This window comes from Sciurus carolinensis, chromosome 15 (genome assembly GCF_902686445.1).
Source record: "Sciurus carolinensis chromosome 15, mSciCar1.2, whole genome shotgun sequence".
NCBI lineage: Eukaryota > Metazoa > Chordata > Mammalia > Rodentia > Sciuridae > Sciurus > Sciurus carolinensis.
The window spans coordinates 54,202,709-54,220,352 of NC_062227.1; the positions used below are offsets into that span (position 1 = coordinate 54,202,709).

Here is a 17,644-nt window from a genome sequence, read left to right on the forward strand (position 1 = left end):
GACAAAGGAAAGAAATATCACAAGATTGAAAGTTGCAACATGATATGTTTTTATTTGTGGCTTATAATTGAGAAATATTGGTATTTTTTTTTTCAGGATTTGTAGGAATGTCATAAGAAACAGCTAAATTAAAATGAAAATTTTCAATTAGCATATGTAATTTTGCAAATGCTAAACTGGCTATAAGTTGTGCTTTGTGCTAATTTTACTTACAAGAGAAACTTGGCCTTTCTCTTTGCATTTGTAATTTAATGACAGTATGAAAAACATGTTAATTTTATTACTTGATGAAGTTGCAGTTACTGAAAAATCTAAATTGGTGTTTATAAGAAGATAACTGGTGTATTTAGAGTGTAATGTAAAAAGAAGTTTTTAATTTTTCTTAGTATTTTTTAGTAATTGTACTCAGGAAAAATGTCAGTGCTTTATTTCTTTCCTCCTGAAGTTGAACCGACCACCTTTTATGAATGCTAAGCACATATTTTATCACTGCACTATCACAGTCCTGTCACTTTTTAATTCAGTTCTATGTCCAAATATTCACAGGTTGTAAATTAACAGTAATAGACTAAGCCAAGTTTTTTCCTCTTCTGGTTTTGAATTGAAAAATAACTGTGATTTAGTTTTTTCTTTTCAGAACTCGATGCATGACAATTGGGAGTTAACTTTGGGGAAGACTTATTAATGTGCTCACTTGTTTAAAATATATGCATAAATTGATGAAGCAGACTGGTGGTCTCTACTTTTATTGTGTAATGACTTATCATATTTGACCAGTAGACATAAGGTTTTAACACCAAGACTTTTCACCCTAAAAAATAGAAGTTATTATAACGGATGGGTTTTTAATGATAATACAATCCCTGTACTCTATATCAGCTCGTTTATATGTATTTTAAGTTTTACATCGAAAAGAGTATACGGGTTTTGGATGGACTGATTTTTAACTAATCTGCCATCTTAAAGTTGAGATGCTTTCAGGAATTTACCTTTCTCCTGGGATCACAGATTTTATTAGACATGAACTTTAAGACATTAGAAAATATTACTTTAATTTCAGCATGTTAGTATGACATTAAAATGACTTTTAACATGCATGTGTAAACTGCTTCAACCACTTAACAGTTGTTTTTTTTTTGTGATAAAATATTTAATATATTAAGCATGTCCTGAAGTGCTTTTTATTTTCAAATTATAAAGATAATTCATCTTTTAAGAATAACCTGAACAAATTATTGCTAATATTGTATTAATGATATATTCTAATTTTTGTTATTGCATAATTGGGCAAGAGTTCTGTAGATTCTTTTTTCTTTAAGAAAAAAATGAATACAATTTCAGTGGAATGAAATTTAAAACATTTTAATATTAGATATTCCAGGTAAGAATAGCATTTTTAATATTTTACAAGGTTAGTGAATACTTGGAAGCCTTTTCTACACAATTTTGGGTAAAATCTAAAAACAGGTTTCAGTAGAAAGAAGGAGCATGATAATACATTGATTTTTAATTAATAGAATATGTGTCAAAATATTAAAAATTTATTCTAAAGTAAAATTGACATTCTGTGGTTTGGAGTTTAACCTTAAGAATAAGTTTATAGCAGAAACATATAAAAATTCTTTATATATATATATATATGAGAAATACAACCCTTTTATATACATAAAATAATTTATTATTTCATTTTGTACAGTGCCTTAAAGATAATGTTATTGTTTTAAAGATTGTTGTTTTGAAAAACGGTACACTTTGCTTAAAAATGATAACACTTTTTCCAGATTGCACAATTAAAAATTTTTTTTCTGCAAAAATTTGTTCTTGTATTATGGACATTTAAAGAGGTAATGTTGTATATTATCAAATTCTCCTTCACTGAGGCAATGTCTGTATTCCTAAGATTACAAGTATACTACTCTTGAGAAAAACTTGCATTATGTGATGAAGACTCTTTAATTTAGGTATTATTTAAGTGACTAGTGGTCCTTCCTTCATTTCTCTTGAATTTCTTTAGTGTTTCTAGAATTTTAAGTAGGTTAAAGAGTGTTTCCTGTTTGGATTTATTTACAGTCTATCAAGGGCTAATACTGGCAGGAAACATCTTTTATCCTACACACTAATCTGGACATGGCTGAAGTGCTTTCTATTTAAGAATAAAATATTGTATTCAGAGTGTTTCATCTCTCTAATGTAAGCATATGGAATTTTCTTTAATCTATCAGAAGATTATTTTCACTTGTAGCTTTTTTCCCCCTCATGGAATAGAGAATTAAATGACTTAAGTTGCAGACTTAATAGAGTTGCTGCATTAAAAAAAATTACTGAATTTTTAAAGAAATGCTTGAGAGGTGTTTGGAAAAAAATATAGTTATAACTGTTACTGGCCGTTAAAATTTATGGATATTTCCTTGTAGTATTCTTGTAGTATTTCTCTTTAGTTGGTAGTATTTAGATGGCATTATCCCCTCACCAAAGTTAAATATATTTTTGCCTAGTTTTTACTAATTTGTTGTTCTAGAACATTAGATACTTAATCATCTTAATAGACTTTAACCAGCAGATTAGAATGCTCTGGTTATTTGAGCTACTTAAGTATTAATAACTTTCTTAATCATATTAATGCATATTTTATGTGCATTGTTAAAATGGAGTGTAACTTCAAATGCTCAAATAAATGTAATTTAGAACACAAAATGATTAAATTAATAGTTTAAGACTGAATATTTGTATATATTTTTTAAAATTAGAAGCTTATCTGTTGTTGTTCTCAAATCAGAGAAATGAGCCTAATCTCAGGGATTTGTATATGTGAGTCTGTATGCACTTGCATACCCATGATCAGAAATCTGAAATAATTGGCATTTGCTGTAATGTTATGTTTGGCAAGTACTGTACGCTGTTAACTATGCTAATGGATTCAGGTCACTAGCATAGTATTCATTCCCAAAGGTATGTGGGTAAAAAGAATTGCCCTCATGTAAACCTAGTTATGGTAATTAAACATGAGGAAAGGGTTGGGGTTGTAGCTCAGTGGTTGAGCAATTTGCCTGCATGTGTGAGGCACTGGGTTTGATTCTCAGCACTGCATATTAACAAATAAAATTTAAAAAGATCCATTGACAACTAAAAAATATTTTGAAAACAGGAGAAAAAAAGGGCTTTTAAAAAACCAAATATTTTGAACTTAAAAAAATTTTTTTTATTATCAGATTGAATAGAATAATATACGAGAACCAATTTATTTTCTTGTGTTTTTCATTTCCTTCCTAATTACATAGACTTAACAGCAGATTTATAGTTGTCTCAGTTGACATGTAAAAGCTGTATGCAAAATCATTATTTTATTTTGAGATAGGATCTTGCTCATCTGCCAAACTGGCCTTAAACTTGTGATCCTTTTGCCTCAGCCTCCAAGTAGCTTGGATTACAGAAATGTGCCAGTGCACCCTGGCAGTGATATTTCATTTTTAATATATAGTTGACTTTGCCTAATGATATAGTTAATTTAAAATTATAAGAGAGAAGGTAAGCAGACTTAATGTTATCACTTTGTTTAGACTAGAAAATTATGACAAGTTACTTTAGTAAAATGACATTTTATTTTGGTTGTAGTACTGAGGATTGAATCCAGGGGCACTTTATCACAGAGCCTCTTTAATTTTTTTAAAATTCTGAGATTGTGTGTGTGGGAGGGTGCCCCGCAAAATTGTTTAGGGCCTTCCTGAATTGCTAAAGCTGACCTTGAATTGGGATTGAAGCGGGAGCCTCCTGAGTCAGTGGGATTACAGGTGTGTGCCACCACACCCAGCACAAGGTGACCTTTTAAAGTAATCGTACCTGTTATATTTTATTGAGCTCATGTTGATTTCCTTCTTCTTAAAGTTATTTGTATAGTACATTGTGGGCATGGTTAAAAAGCTTTTGCAGAGTGCCACATGTCAGAAACAGCATCAAAATAATTCCAGCAAGTTTATTAAACTTATTCATTATATGTTTATTAATGTTTTTTGAAAATTTGATTATTCTTAAATTAAAATTCTTAAAGTCCTTTTCAAAAATGGCATATAGGTGCATGCCTGTAATCCCGGCAACTCAGGAGGGTAAGACAGGAGTATTTTAAGTTCAAAGCCAGCCTCAGGCAGATTAGTGAGGCACTTAGCAACTCAGTGAGACCCTGTCTCTAAACAGAACATATTTTAAAAAGGGCTGGGGAACGTGGCTCAGTTGGTTAAGCGTCTTGGGTTCAGTCCCTGGTACCCAAAAAAATAAAAAGGCATATATACTTTAGTCATTTTTTAGAGATAATATGTCATTTTAATTTGCTTGGAAGTTTTATGAACTTTTGAGTTGTAAATAACATGAAAAGCTTTAGAGTTTCTGTACTTTTCATTTTTTTTCTTGCTTTCTGTTCTTATTTCCTCAGAAGTTTAGGATAGTTAGTGGGAATAGGCACCAAACTAGTAGTTTATAATTACTGAGTAGATATTTTCATCTTGTATTAAATTTCTACAGTGTAAAATAGAGGATGTCATAAAAAAACGAAGGAATGGTCCATTAAGAAGTGTATTTGGTGATGAAGTCTTATTACAACTTTTAAGATCCGGGAAGCATTATCAAATTACTGTTTCCTTATATCTTCTACACATCTGTGCATTTGAAGTGTACCTAACCTAGATAAATAAAAATTTTGAAAAAGAAATGTTTCTTGTTATTCTGTTAAGGACAATGTCTTTGTTTATATATATTATATATATATATTATGTGTATATATATATATATATGTATATATATTTATTATTTTTTGGTGTGGTGCTGGGAATCGAACCCACAGCCTTCTGCTTGTAAGGCAAGCACTTTACTGACTGAGCTATCGCCCAGCTGTCTTGTTATATTAGTGATTTCCTAAAAGTAGTTAACATTAGGTGTTCCTGAGTAAAGAAACCTTTTCTGTAATGAAATAAATGGCATTAGTTCATAATTAGAATAATGGACAATTGATTTAATGTGTGTTTTTAGGTTGATTTTCAGTTTTATAATTTTTATATTGAAAAAAGAAATAAAGCCTGGCATGGTGGCGCATACCTGTCATCCCAGCGGCCTGGGAGGCTGAGACAGGAGGATTGGTGAGGTGCTAAGCAACTCAGTTGAGACCCTGTCTCTAAATAAAATGCAACATAGGACTGGGGATGTGGCTCAGTTGTAAAGTGCCCCTGAGTTAATCCCCAGTACCAAAAAAAGAATTAAAAAAAAAAAAAAAGAAAATATCACCATAAACATAGAAAGTCAATATTCTTTTCTTTTAAAGTATATACCCTACTAAATTGTCCTATTAAAATTAAGGAATATTAGGAAAATGGCAAAAATTAGACTATGGTTACTTCAAGGAGCAGTCAGAAGGCTGGAAAGGATGAATCTAGCAATGTCATATACACAGGAATGTGGTTAATGTCTGATTTCTGTGCTCTTAGGTATATGGCAATGCAGTGCATTTCACTTTTTTTTCTCTGTACATCATAGTTCTCAAAGCAATAGGTCATGGATAGTGATCTCTTCAAATGCCCTATTTCTGTATTTCTTATATATCCAGATATATTATTTAGTTTTCTTTTGAATAACCACTTGATTCAGAGCTTTTCTAACTTTGTAGCTTAGTGGTGAAGTATGTTAAATTGTCTTTTTCTTTTCATCAACTTTTAACTACTCTGAAAATCTTGAGTCTTTTCATTTTACTTATTTGATCCTTTCAGAATGGTAAATGAACACTTCATAGAGATCATAGCTTTTCTGGGTATAATAATCAGTTATTTACCATTATGACATAAGAACAAATGTGATCCTAAAACTTTATTTCCATGTTGGAAACTTGATAAAGTTTAAATTTTTAATAGTTGAGATAAGTATAATGGAAAAAGTAGGAAACACATTGATTCGGTGTTATTTTAACAGTGGCTTAACTCCTAAACATGAAGTTTCAGTGCATATTGTTGCATTTCATTTTCAATTACACCTTTGTTCTTGGACATTTTTCTTTTTACTAAAATAGCTTTATGATGATGTTCTGAAGAAAGTATATGCATGTAGTTGGTATTTAAGATTGTTTTTTAGGAGATGGCACTTTTTATATAATAATGTCTTCAGTTAATGTAATTCATTGAGATGCTTTGACAATGACTTCTATTTTTCAGATTATTATGCATGTATTTTCTGTTTGATTTATAGTACTGAAAATGTAGCAGAAGTATTTTTTCCATTTGCAAATATAAATTTTCATTTTACTAAGTATTCTAGTATGTAATGGAAATGGCGTTTTTTTTTTTTTTTTTCTTGTAGTTTTTTCTAAAATGTAAATTCCCTTCTGCATCTCTTGAGATTTGCCCGTTTCCCTCTGTGCTTATGCCCACACCTTGGCACCAGTGCACACGTTTGCACATGTTCCCCCTTCTTAGGTCTCTTGGTTAGGTAATTTCTAAGAACCCTTTTTTGATTAACATTTTTGAATCTTACTATCTAGATGGAGACTGAGGATGATGTCTTTCTCTTGATGTTCTGCGGATAATTAGCCCTGGGCTTAGTTCGTTTGAAGATTAGGGAGGATGAGCCTCTGTAGGGTTCTTCAGCAGCAACAAGATCACATTTTCATTTCCTGATGAGGGGATGGGAGAGCTCATGTATTGCAGAGAGGAAAAAAGGAATTTTCTTGTGACTTTTTTGTACGTTATAGCCATAGAAATGAGGTCAAAGGAACAAACCATTTAATGGTGCATTGCACCACCTTTCCTTAAGCCTAAGATATAGCAATAGGGAAGGAAAAGTGGTGTTCCTAAGTGCCTCTGTGATATAAGAGGAATTCCCATTCTAGATCTAATTAGATTTTATAACAAGAGACCAATAGCTCTTACGTTAGTGAAAGTGTTCTGTAGACAAGGATGATGCTAAATATGAACAAATGCAAAATGGTTTGCTTCTGTTTTTTGGGTGGGACATAGTGTTAATGGGAATTGAACCCAGAGCCTCAAGCATGCTAGGCAGGTGCTCTACCCTTGAGCTACACCCCAGCTCTTTTTAGTTTGAGACAGGGTCTTGCTAAGTTGCCTGTGCTAGCCTCGAATTTGCCATCCTCCTGCCTTAGCCTCTTGAGTAGCTGTGATTTGGGTTGTGCATCAGCATTCCTGGCTTCTATTTGGTTTCCAAGTGCTGGTGCCCCCGCCCCCATACCCACCCCTGTGCTGGGGATTGAACCTTGGTGCCTTACGCATGCTAGGCAAGCCACATCCCCAGCCCTTTAAATGCTTTTATATGACTACATATAGTCTGCCATTTCATTTCAAACAAAAATGTCATATTTGTGATGACCTCATTTTGTTTAATCCTAGCAAAGCATTTATTTAACAAGTTGGGTTTGTGAATGAGCAGTGTAAAGCACCAACCCAAGCAGTGATGTTTCCTCAAGCTTTATGCATGTAGGCTGTATTCAGCAGAGTGTACATGCAAAAGGAAGCAAATACTGAAGTGGGCAAGCTCTGCTTGTAGTGGCTGGAAAGGTAGGGCAGTAGATCCACTATTTGAACTCTGGTTGATCCTGGACTTTCTTAACCCTCATCATAACCTGTGAAGAAACTGAGGAGTGAAATAATTTATCAGAGTCACACAGCTAAAGTGAGGGGACAGGGGAGGGCTTTAATCTGCATCCAGAAATCTGTAGCCCCTGTGCTGTACTTCCAGGCTTTTCCTGTATATTATTTTTCTTTCGACAGCGTGAACAACTGTACTGTTCTGGTTCTGTCTAATTGGAACTCATGTTGCTCAACTGTACAATAGGAATGGCAAATTGTATCTTATGTAGTTTTAAAAGCTATACTTCTGGTTGTCAGACTTGAAAAGAGAAACATGTCATGGATAAACATAGTAAAGGAAAAGTTAGGATTTGTTTTGCTTTGTGTTTCAGGTTTTTTCCACATTAGAACATATTCGATAAGGTAACTGATTTCACTAAACATTTAACATTTGATGGCAATAATGTAGGTTTGAGGTCACAAAAGAGGAACACTATAGGAATGTGTGACAACACAGACCCATATTAGCATTTTGGTATTTGAAAAGTTCAAAGGTATTTTGTAGGCTAGGAGATTAGTAAGAGGTTGCAAACATATGTAATATAATATGTATGAATTGATGTTCTTAAATAAAAAGTAGTTGGTAAATTGCTTGACCCGCCCCCCTATACTTTGTAACAAATAGCAAAAATGATTCCAATTAGAAAACAGTGCCTGGATTAACTATAGATTGAATAGTAATTAACTAATTGTGTTAAATTTACCTTTAGAGAGAGGTGTTTTTAATGATTTAGGAAAGCTAGTAAGTTTATTTACATTTAAGAATTGTGATACACATCAGAGTTGGCAGCTGGGAGAATGTGCAGATTGGGTAACCTTAAATGTTGTAAGCCTGGAATGTGTTCATGTTAATGACTAAATCTTAAATTGGACTTATTTCCATGTAAAATTTAAATGACTATTTTTGATGTTCTTGAAAATCAAAACAGTCTGTTAGTAGCAGTACCAATGTTTTAACAGTATAGAGGAATAATCAAGTGAGAGCAAGGATGGTATCCTCATGTTTGTTCTATCCTGTAATGAACTTAGAACTCCTCCTATCAGTGCTGAGTTTTCCTAGTTACTTCTTTGGGTTTTTTTTTTTTTTTTTTTTCTTTTTTTTTTCCTCTTTTCCTTTAAGAGATACTACTTCTTAAAGGAAGATGAAATCATTACAAAATATTACCTGTGTAGCAGGAATCACCTTTCAAAAGAATGTCACATCTAGGTATGGCACACACCTGTAATTTCAGTTACTCAGGAATCTGAGCCTGGAGGATGACAAGTTTGAGGTCCTCCTGGGCAGCATAGCAAGATGCTGTTTCAACACGCACACAATTTGTCACCTTTAGTTAACTGGTGTTCTCTTACTTGTTCAGAGTATAATTCCTGATGCTAAGTGCTTTAAACATATCCTATTTAATCTTGGTTTGCTAATGATTGGTATGAGATGACTTGGAGTACAGGATCATTAATTGTGGTTTTTCTTTGAAAGTTGGAAAGATAATCATTACCCTTTCAGTGAAGTTTATATAGTATTGACTTGTCATTGTTTGAATATATTGGAAATGAAAAATGACAGTGGTCATAATTTAACTTTTACATGTATTTAAAATATGAAAATTTTGCTGTCTTTGTTTGATAAATGCTAAATTTAAGCTAAGTTATAAGGTATGCTGTTTGGAAATATGGAAGATACAAGAATGAAGCCACATAACAAGTTTTTGCTTGTATTTTCTACTGATGAAGACTTTCAGACAAGTTATTTCCATGGGTAGGTGATGTCACTCTGCATGGATATATACACTTAAACCTTTTTGCATGATTATACATGTAGGAGTGGTACAATTTTGACTTGACTGTTGACCTAGTGCCTCAATTTGGGGTGGAGGTGGGGAATATGAGGACAAGAAGTTCAGAATGGTATTAGTGATAAAATTTAAATCACTAAATAATTTATTGCAAATTCCTGAAAAATCCACAAAGCCTATTTAAATAGAATGCATGGTCAAATAGTCAATATTGTACTTGGCCCTCATATCTTTTGCACCTAAGTATTTGGACATCACGCAGTATCTTGATCCCATAATAATCATTTTGAACTCTGACGAAAACTCCATGAATCATGAAGCTTTCTTTTCTTTCTTAGAAAAGAAAAACCTCAAACAAAAAGCCCAGTTTTTTTCCATTTGAACTAAAATCTATTACCAGCCGATACCAAGACCACGTTGTATGGTCTTTGATGAACTTGATTTACCCTATCAGGGGAACTGGAAATTATTTTGAGTAGCCAACTAAAATTACCATGATCGTCAGAATTTCATATTGTGACATGTATGTTCTTTATACAGTGGCACCTAACAATTCATTTGCTTTATGTTTGGTCACTTTTATTTTAAAGATGTTGCTACATAAACCTATGGTTTATTAGGTGCTTAGTTCGAAGTAATAAATACTTAAGATGTGTTCCATGTTCTTGTACAGTGACAGTTTACACAATGGATGTATGTATTAAAAATAATTCTTCATTGTGTTATATTTTTATAATTCATTGGCATACATTTCTCAGACAAAAGTTTCATAAAGTAGGTGTGTTTAATATTAATTTTTTGGATGATATTAAAAACCAGAAATAAATGGTTTGCTTGCACTTCATAAAGTAGCTGTTGGGGAGGGAAACAACATTCCTTAATTTTAGCTTTATTCTAAATGGGGGTAGTAGAGGGATTTCTTGAATGCAAACTACTTTTGCTTTTGCTCTCATGTTAGGAAAAGGGTAGCATTAGCATTTTAAAGCATGTATCTCTTTTACAAGCATGAATATTGAGTTATGTTAGCATGAATTGCTGCAGTGTAATTTCTTTGAAATTCAGCTGGGTTTTTCAACTAGTTAGGGTGAATTGGGGATGGGAGAGATCTCTTACTTTTCCAGTAAGAATTTTTATGTCTTTTTCTAAAATCATTCATAAGATTGCATATCATTTACTTGGAGTGTGAGCTAGTTGTCTTTCTCAGGAGCTTTATATAGGTATGCGTGTGCGTATTTTTTGCTTTAGATGAATTTTGCTTTAGATGTCTTGTAAGGAACATCTGTTATTATTAATATCTCTTATCAGACATCTAAAGCAAAATTCAGAAAATGAATTGTGTAGGTATTGCCTTTTTGTAGAGTGTTGTAGAGTATGTATCATCCCGTTACTATAAAAGTGCTTTACTAGATAAGGAGCTGTAGTGTTAACTTTATTTCTTTAGTAAGTCGGAAAATATATATTGATTTTCTTCACTGAATCTATTAGTGTTTTAACTACAAAGAGAAAGAACGAGATTCATTTTCTTAAAATAATAAATTGTGTTTTAATAGTTTACACCAGATTTTTCCTTTAAAAAGTCAGTATCACTTTCTTTGTGGAGTCATCCCTTTTTTCTTAATCTGTTGCTCTTTAGGAGTCTGACAGGAATTCAGTGTAACATTGTTCAGTATAGTCTTGTCTTCTGTTCTTCATAATAACACTCCTTTTCCTCCTTCCAAAATGTGTCCTTCATCTTTGTAAACTTGAATTATCTTTTTCACTTTCACATCATGACAAAATATTAGATGTGTAAAGTTTAGCTTTTCTAGTCAGATAATAATACGTTAAAGGTAATTGACATTTAGAGGATTCTTGTTTAGTTTCAGAAGTGTTTTTCTCCCCACAAGTTAGATACAAGTATACATTTTCTTTCCTCCCTAGATGGACCTCCAGTTGTAGCTCATTTTGATATGTCTGACACCAGCTCTGACCCAGAAGTGGTAAATGTGGACAATTTATTGGCGGCTGCAGTAGTTCAAGAGCACACTAATTCTGTAGGCGGCCAGGACACAGGAGCTACCTGGAGAACCAGCGGGCTGAATGCTGAGGCAGGTTGGTCTTCCCCCTTCTCTAATGATGTAACATGCATGTGTCCTGGCAGCTGTATCTCCTGGTTTTGGATCCTGCTGAGGAGAGCAGGCCATACCAGAACCATCTAGCATCAAATGTTTGTGACTAACCAGGCTGCCATTGATAACTGAAAAGATTGGGTAGCATATCATCTTTTGTAATCAGAAGGAAGTAAAAATAAAAATGTATAAGATGTTAATTATAGGCATCAGTAGATTTCAGTAGGCATATTTCTTGAGTTAAAAATGCCCAACATATGTAAAAAAATCCGGGTACTCTTATACTCTTTGGCTAGTCTTTTCGTCACTTAACTCTGGATAGCAACCTGCAACATTGGTAGGAAGCTTTTCATCTGCAGTGCTATCACCAGTTCTTCTGTTTGATGTTCTGTTTTGTCTTGTCTAACCCTTTCGATTTCTGCCTCTGTTATTTCAGGAAAAAAAATTTCTTCTCCTTGTCCTTGTCTTAAATTATTTATCTTGGTTCTGTATTATTATTAAGAGTATTTTTCACTAAAAAGCCCACTGCTGTTTCCTTTGGAAACTTCTCACAGTGCCTCCATGGTTCCTTCAATATCTTCCTCAAACATTCATTCTAATTTAAACCTTTTAAAAAAACGTTCTCGTACTTAAGTTTAAAAAGGGGAGGGAATGAGAAAACAGACTGCTTATATATAGTGTGTATTTTCTTCAGTGCTTTTGGAGGATTATGTGCATTGATTTATGTACTAAGTCTTTGTTAGTTTAATCATTATCTAAAATATTTTTATGGAAAATGAGTTTTATATTTTTACCCCCAAAATGAGTAATAGTTTGGAATGCTCTATATCGTAACAGTATGCCTTTGATCATTGTCCTGAATTCTTCCTCTTATAATCTTTGTTGACCTTTTGATTAAGTTATTGTGTCCGATTTTGAACCGGCACCCAGATTTAATTTTGGTTTTGTTTTGATTGCTAACTTGCTTGTTTGATCTTGGACCAATCATTTCTTCTCTGGACTTTGGTTTTTATATGTATAAATATTTTTGTGTCCAAGAAGGGTCTTTTTAAGGATTTACTAATACAATGAATACATAGTACTTTGAAAAGAATTAATAATACTTTACGTCAAAGGACAGTAGGTTGACTCACATTTTGTACAATGTGTGTTTGTAAGCTATATAATTTGTTCTGTTTAGTAGATGGTTTATTTTTGTTCTTTATCCATTGATGATTCAGTCAGTTTCTTCTTCAGTTTTATGTACCTGTTCCCTTAGTTTGTCATTTAATATGGACCATGTTATAGTAAATTCTTGTAGGAAAAAAAAAAATGAATGATTCTCAGCTGGGTGCAGTGGTGCATGCCTGTAATCCTAGTGACTTGGGAGTCTGAGACAGGAGGATTGCAAGCTCAAAGCCAGCCTTATCAAAAGCAAGGCACTAAGCAACTCAGGGAGACCCTGTCTCTAAATGAAAATACAAAATAGGGCTGGGAATGTGGCTCAGTGGTCAAGTGCCCCTGAGTTCAATCCTAGGTACCAAAAGGAGGAAAAAAAAAAAAGAAACAAACAAAAACCAAAGTGATTCTCAATGTTTTGCTTTTCATATAGAGAATTTTAATAGTAAGTTGAACCAATATGGAATTATTTTGATCTATTACAAACCTAGCAGTTTCATTTGCTTCAACCAAATAGTGAAGGTTTGAGGTCTTAAAACATCTGTAAAGTTACCATTATCAGGGATAGCATTTACATTTTCAGATTCAAATACAGTCCTTTAGTATCTATAGGAAGTTGGTCCCAGAACTTTCATGAATCTCAGAATCCAAGGATGCTCAAGTTCTGTATATAAAATGGTATAGTATTTGCATATAACCTGTGCATAATCCTCTGTATACTTTCAGTAATTATAATCTCTAGATTACTTAATACATTATAATACCTAATACATTATAAGAACTTTGTAAATAGTTTTTATAGTATATTGTTTTGGGAGTAATGATCTGAAAAACATTTGTATGTTTAGTACAGTCACAGTCCCCCATCCCTCCAACATTTTCCATTTGCATTTGCTTGAATCTGTGGATGTGGAACCTGTGGATATGGAGGTCACACTGTAATTGTTAGCTTGTTTATTTAAAACATCCTACCCAGGGACCTACCATTGTTTTTAAGAACTGTACCATTGCAAAAGTGTGTAAGGAGGGAAGTACCAATGTCTTTTTTTTTTGCAGTACTGGGGATCAAACCCAGGGCCTCATGCTTGCAAGACAAGCACTCTACCGACTGAGCTATCTCCCAGCCTAGAAGTACCAATGTCTTGAACTCTGTTCTTCCTTTTTCCCCAGAACCATCCTAAATTTGACATTTAGTGTTTGACATTCTTGTGTATTTCTTTGTGTATTTTTACTTTGTGTGTTATGAATCTGTAAACAAGTGTGTTTTAAAACTACTTGGTATTCCACTCAGGTAATCATTTGAAACTTTCTTTTAGTTCATCATTTTGTTAACTTTGAGCTTGTTTTATGTGGATCTAGTTCATTGGGTTTTCCCTGCTATTTAGTATTGCACTATATGAATATATCCCAATATATCTCTTGTTGGATGTTTGGGAGCTATTTTAAATGATGTTGTTAACATTTCTTGTATGGGTCTTTGATATATGTTTGTGATAATTTCCATAGGGTATAATATAGAGCACATGTCTATATTGGGCCATTAATTGTGTGTAAATTTTGTTTAGGATATAGGATGTAGCCACCATTGTTCGTAGGTCCTAGTAATGTTTTCTAATGAAGGCATTTATATGCTCTTTCAAATAAATTGAAATCTGATGATGTAGGTATGTGAATAAAATAAAACTGGATATGTTGTTATTCACAGTGAGAATCCATCTTAAGAAGCTGAGTATACTTAGTCTTACAACAAAATGATTAGAATTTATGCTTGATTGCCAGTTTATAATTTCAGTATTTGGCCTATTCTTGAGGTTTGAATTCAATATAAATATTCTAATGCTTAGTCTGGATCCTACCTTTTCCCTTCACAATGAAATAAAATCCTAGTCACTGAACAGACTATCTGTGGGTTCATTTTAATCCATAGCAGCATCTACAGCCTGCTCCGATAGACTAACTTGCTGCTTTTTCAAAGCAATTGGATGAAGTTTTTATATCCAAAATAGTTGCAACTACAAAATAGTTTTAATTTTAACCTAGGCCAAAAAAGTTGAATAACAAGCAAATTTATAAAAATAAGTTGAAATCAGGGAAGCACCTGATCAACAAAAGACCTAAAGTTTCTGTTTCAACTCTTGCCATCTGTATACTTTTTCTTTACTTGATGCTAGACTTGTATGGTGTAGGGTGTGGTTTTCAACAAGCAGCCACTTAGAAACTGTGTGACCTTACTTAGGTAAATTGTGTGCAAAACTGGGATAAGGGGTTCGGGATATAGCTCAGTTGGTAGAGTGCTTCCCTTGAATGCACAAGGCCCTGGGTTCATTCTCCAGCACTAAACAAACACACAAACAGAAAACTGGGATAAAACTAGTATCTATTCCAAAAGATTATTGTTGCTGTTAAGTGACATAATGTAACAGTGTACTTAGCATGGGGACTAGTACACAGTAGCAGCTGAAGCCCTCCTGAATGCTAACCAGCATTAGGTTAATAAATACTATGCTGAAGTAGAGTGAGTAAGAAAGGGATCGATGGGTCAGTCAGTAGATTTCTAGTTCACTCCCCTGCCCCGGCATGAGTTGTTCCTGCTATAGTATTTTTTAAGTTTTGCTGGAGCCTAAAAATTACCCAGTATTCTTTAAAAAATTCAGAATCTTTCTCTTCTCCCTGAAGTTTTTATTAGTAGATATGAAATGGAATCTGGGAATCTCTTTAATGATAATCCCCAGGTAACTCTTGTGTTTAGCATGTTTAGGTAATATACCTGCATCTCTGAAAAATAGCTTTATTTTAATTGTTAGTAATGGCCTGCTATAAACATAATTGTAGTTGGGGCTACTAAAAGGAGTCAGAGGTACTCTTGGTAAGAAAGATCTATAGTTGTGATAAACAGAATTTGTTGGTTTTTGTCCTGGAAAATTATAAATTCTAAATATCTCCTTTTTTCCATCATGCCTTTCTGGTCAAAGTTAGGTAGACTGTGAGCATTTTTCTATCCTTAAAATAGGGATGGTAGGTAATCTTGGCCTGTCCATAACAGAAGCACAATGGCAGAGAAACAAATCTTGAGTTACCTGTCCCTAATGTAGGATTTTTTAATAGTCTGACCAAAATGGCCCTGTTTTTGTTGCTAGCAGATCAGAGACACTGTCTTGTGAAGGAGGTGATGTACTCAAGCCCCTTTTATTTTCTGGCTCCTTCTTAAAAGTAAAAGTTTAGGTATTCATTTCCCCTTATCCCATCTTATAAGGTTGTGTTTAATGTTCTTGTTGAAAGAAGTAAGCACATAGTAATAATTTGCATGTTTTTAAGACTGAGTAGTGATTTAAGGTTGTAATCTTATTTTACCTAGCCTGCCCTGTCATCCAGTATTTTGTAATGCTTTGCTTTAATGTGATGCAAACAGGCGAAGATCTAGTGCTTATCCATTAGACTTACAACATGAAAAGTAGCTGCATTCTTTCTTTTGAAGACAAAAAAGTGTTCAGTTCACCATGGTATTTTAGTTACTACTTTTCTTTGCTGTTGCTGGTGCTCTTTTTTAAACCCTTTCTTAGTAACTTTTATTTATGTCTGTAGTGGGAGGACAACATTTTAGAATCTTTTCAGAGTGAAAGAAATTCTTCCAAATATCTACAAAGGCAAAGTCCTATAGGGAGACAGCCAGCTGCCACAATAAATATGAGTACTCTGCTTTTTTTCAGTTTATTATATGGTAATCATGGTATTCATATTTTTTGCTACAGGATTTATTCCTGTCTTAGAACTGGAAAAGATAGTACCACTGGCAGTATGTGCAGAACCTCATAGAATCTTTGTTGTACTTTTGTTTTTGTGTATGCTCTAGATGCTCTTCTGCCACTGAATTCTTGAGATAACCTACAAGGGAGTTGGGTAGGGGTGGAAGCAGAGGTAACACAACAGGCTCCATGCAGAGCTCCCAAAGGAATGTGTTGCTTGCTGAAGAGGGTTATGTTGGGAGAAAATAACTGTTGTTGTCCCAGCTCTGAGATAGAACAGGGGAGACATCCCTGAATGCTTTCCATGTTTTATAGAGATGATATGTTTTTGTTAAGTGAATTAAACACAAATTAATGATTATCATTTTTTAACGCTAGTACTATTTTTTTTTTTTTTTAAATATACCTAGCAGTCCGCTATTGTGGTTTCCAACTGACTTGTCATCTGTGTGGCTATGTGGCTCCTTATATCTAGTGATTGTGATGAGAAGTGTTGCAAAAATCTTGCACCATTAGTCTGGGGGTTCCTTGTTTAATTATTTAAATTTTGTTTTGTCAGTACTAGAGATTGAACCTAGGGTTGCTGTCCCACTAAGCTACATCCCCAGCCCTTTTTAGTTTTTATTTTGAGACAGGGTCTTGCTAAGTTGCCCAGACTGACCTTGAATTTGTGATTTTCCTGCCTCTGCCTCCCAGTAGCTGGAATTTCAAGGCCTGTGCCCACTCCCCCAGCTTAGTCTACCAGTTCTTAACATTGACCAAGAAGTTTGTATTTAACACCATATCACATTATCATGTCCCTTATTTTATTCTCATGATATTTTGACTAAATAATAAATTAGCAATAAGAGACCCTGATTTTAAGTGATCAGTTTTAGAGCATCATTAGACTTGCAACAAAAAGTAACTGCATAATTATATGTTTTGTAATAATTATAATAATTATTTTGACAGGTTTTGTAATAATTATAAATACCAGTGGTATTGGGTTGTAATTCTGTGGTCAAAATTACACTGCCAGATTTGCTTGGATTGATATAATAGTGGGAAAAGAATGCATAAATTATTGTTTTTGGATATGTAATGGATAAAGTTAGAAGAATCTGAAATACTGGTGATGGGTACCTTGTTTTCTTAAGATAGTGTAAAATCAATAAACAGTGTAGTGACTTTTCTTTTCCATTCTTTAAAAGGAAGAAAGAAAAATTAAATAGAGTCATGACAATTCCAGC

The 17,644-nt window shown here is 33.5% G+C and overlaps 1 protein-coding gene across 5 annotated transcripts in view; it reads left to right on the forward strand.

Annotated features, from left to right (window-relative positions):
- Nucleotides 1-17,644, forward strand: part of Ark2n (arkadia (RNF111) N-terminal like PKA signaling regulator 2N) — an 85,235-nt gene that overhangs the window by 54,442 nt on the left and 13,149 nt on the right. For 4 of the 5 annotated variants that reach the window (XM_047526335.1, XM_047526334.1, XM_047526333.1 and 1 more), the window contains one exon: nucleotides 11,324-11,494. The exons of the other annotated variant lie outside the window; for it this stretch is intronic. In XM_047526335.1, coding sequence (XP_047382291.1) covers nucleotides 11,324-11,494 — 171 coding nt within the window. The remainder of the gene's footprint in view (nucleotides 1-11,323; nucleotides 11,495-17,644) is intronic. 5 annotated transcript variants of the gene reach the window in all.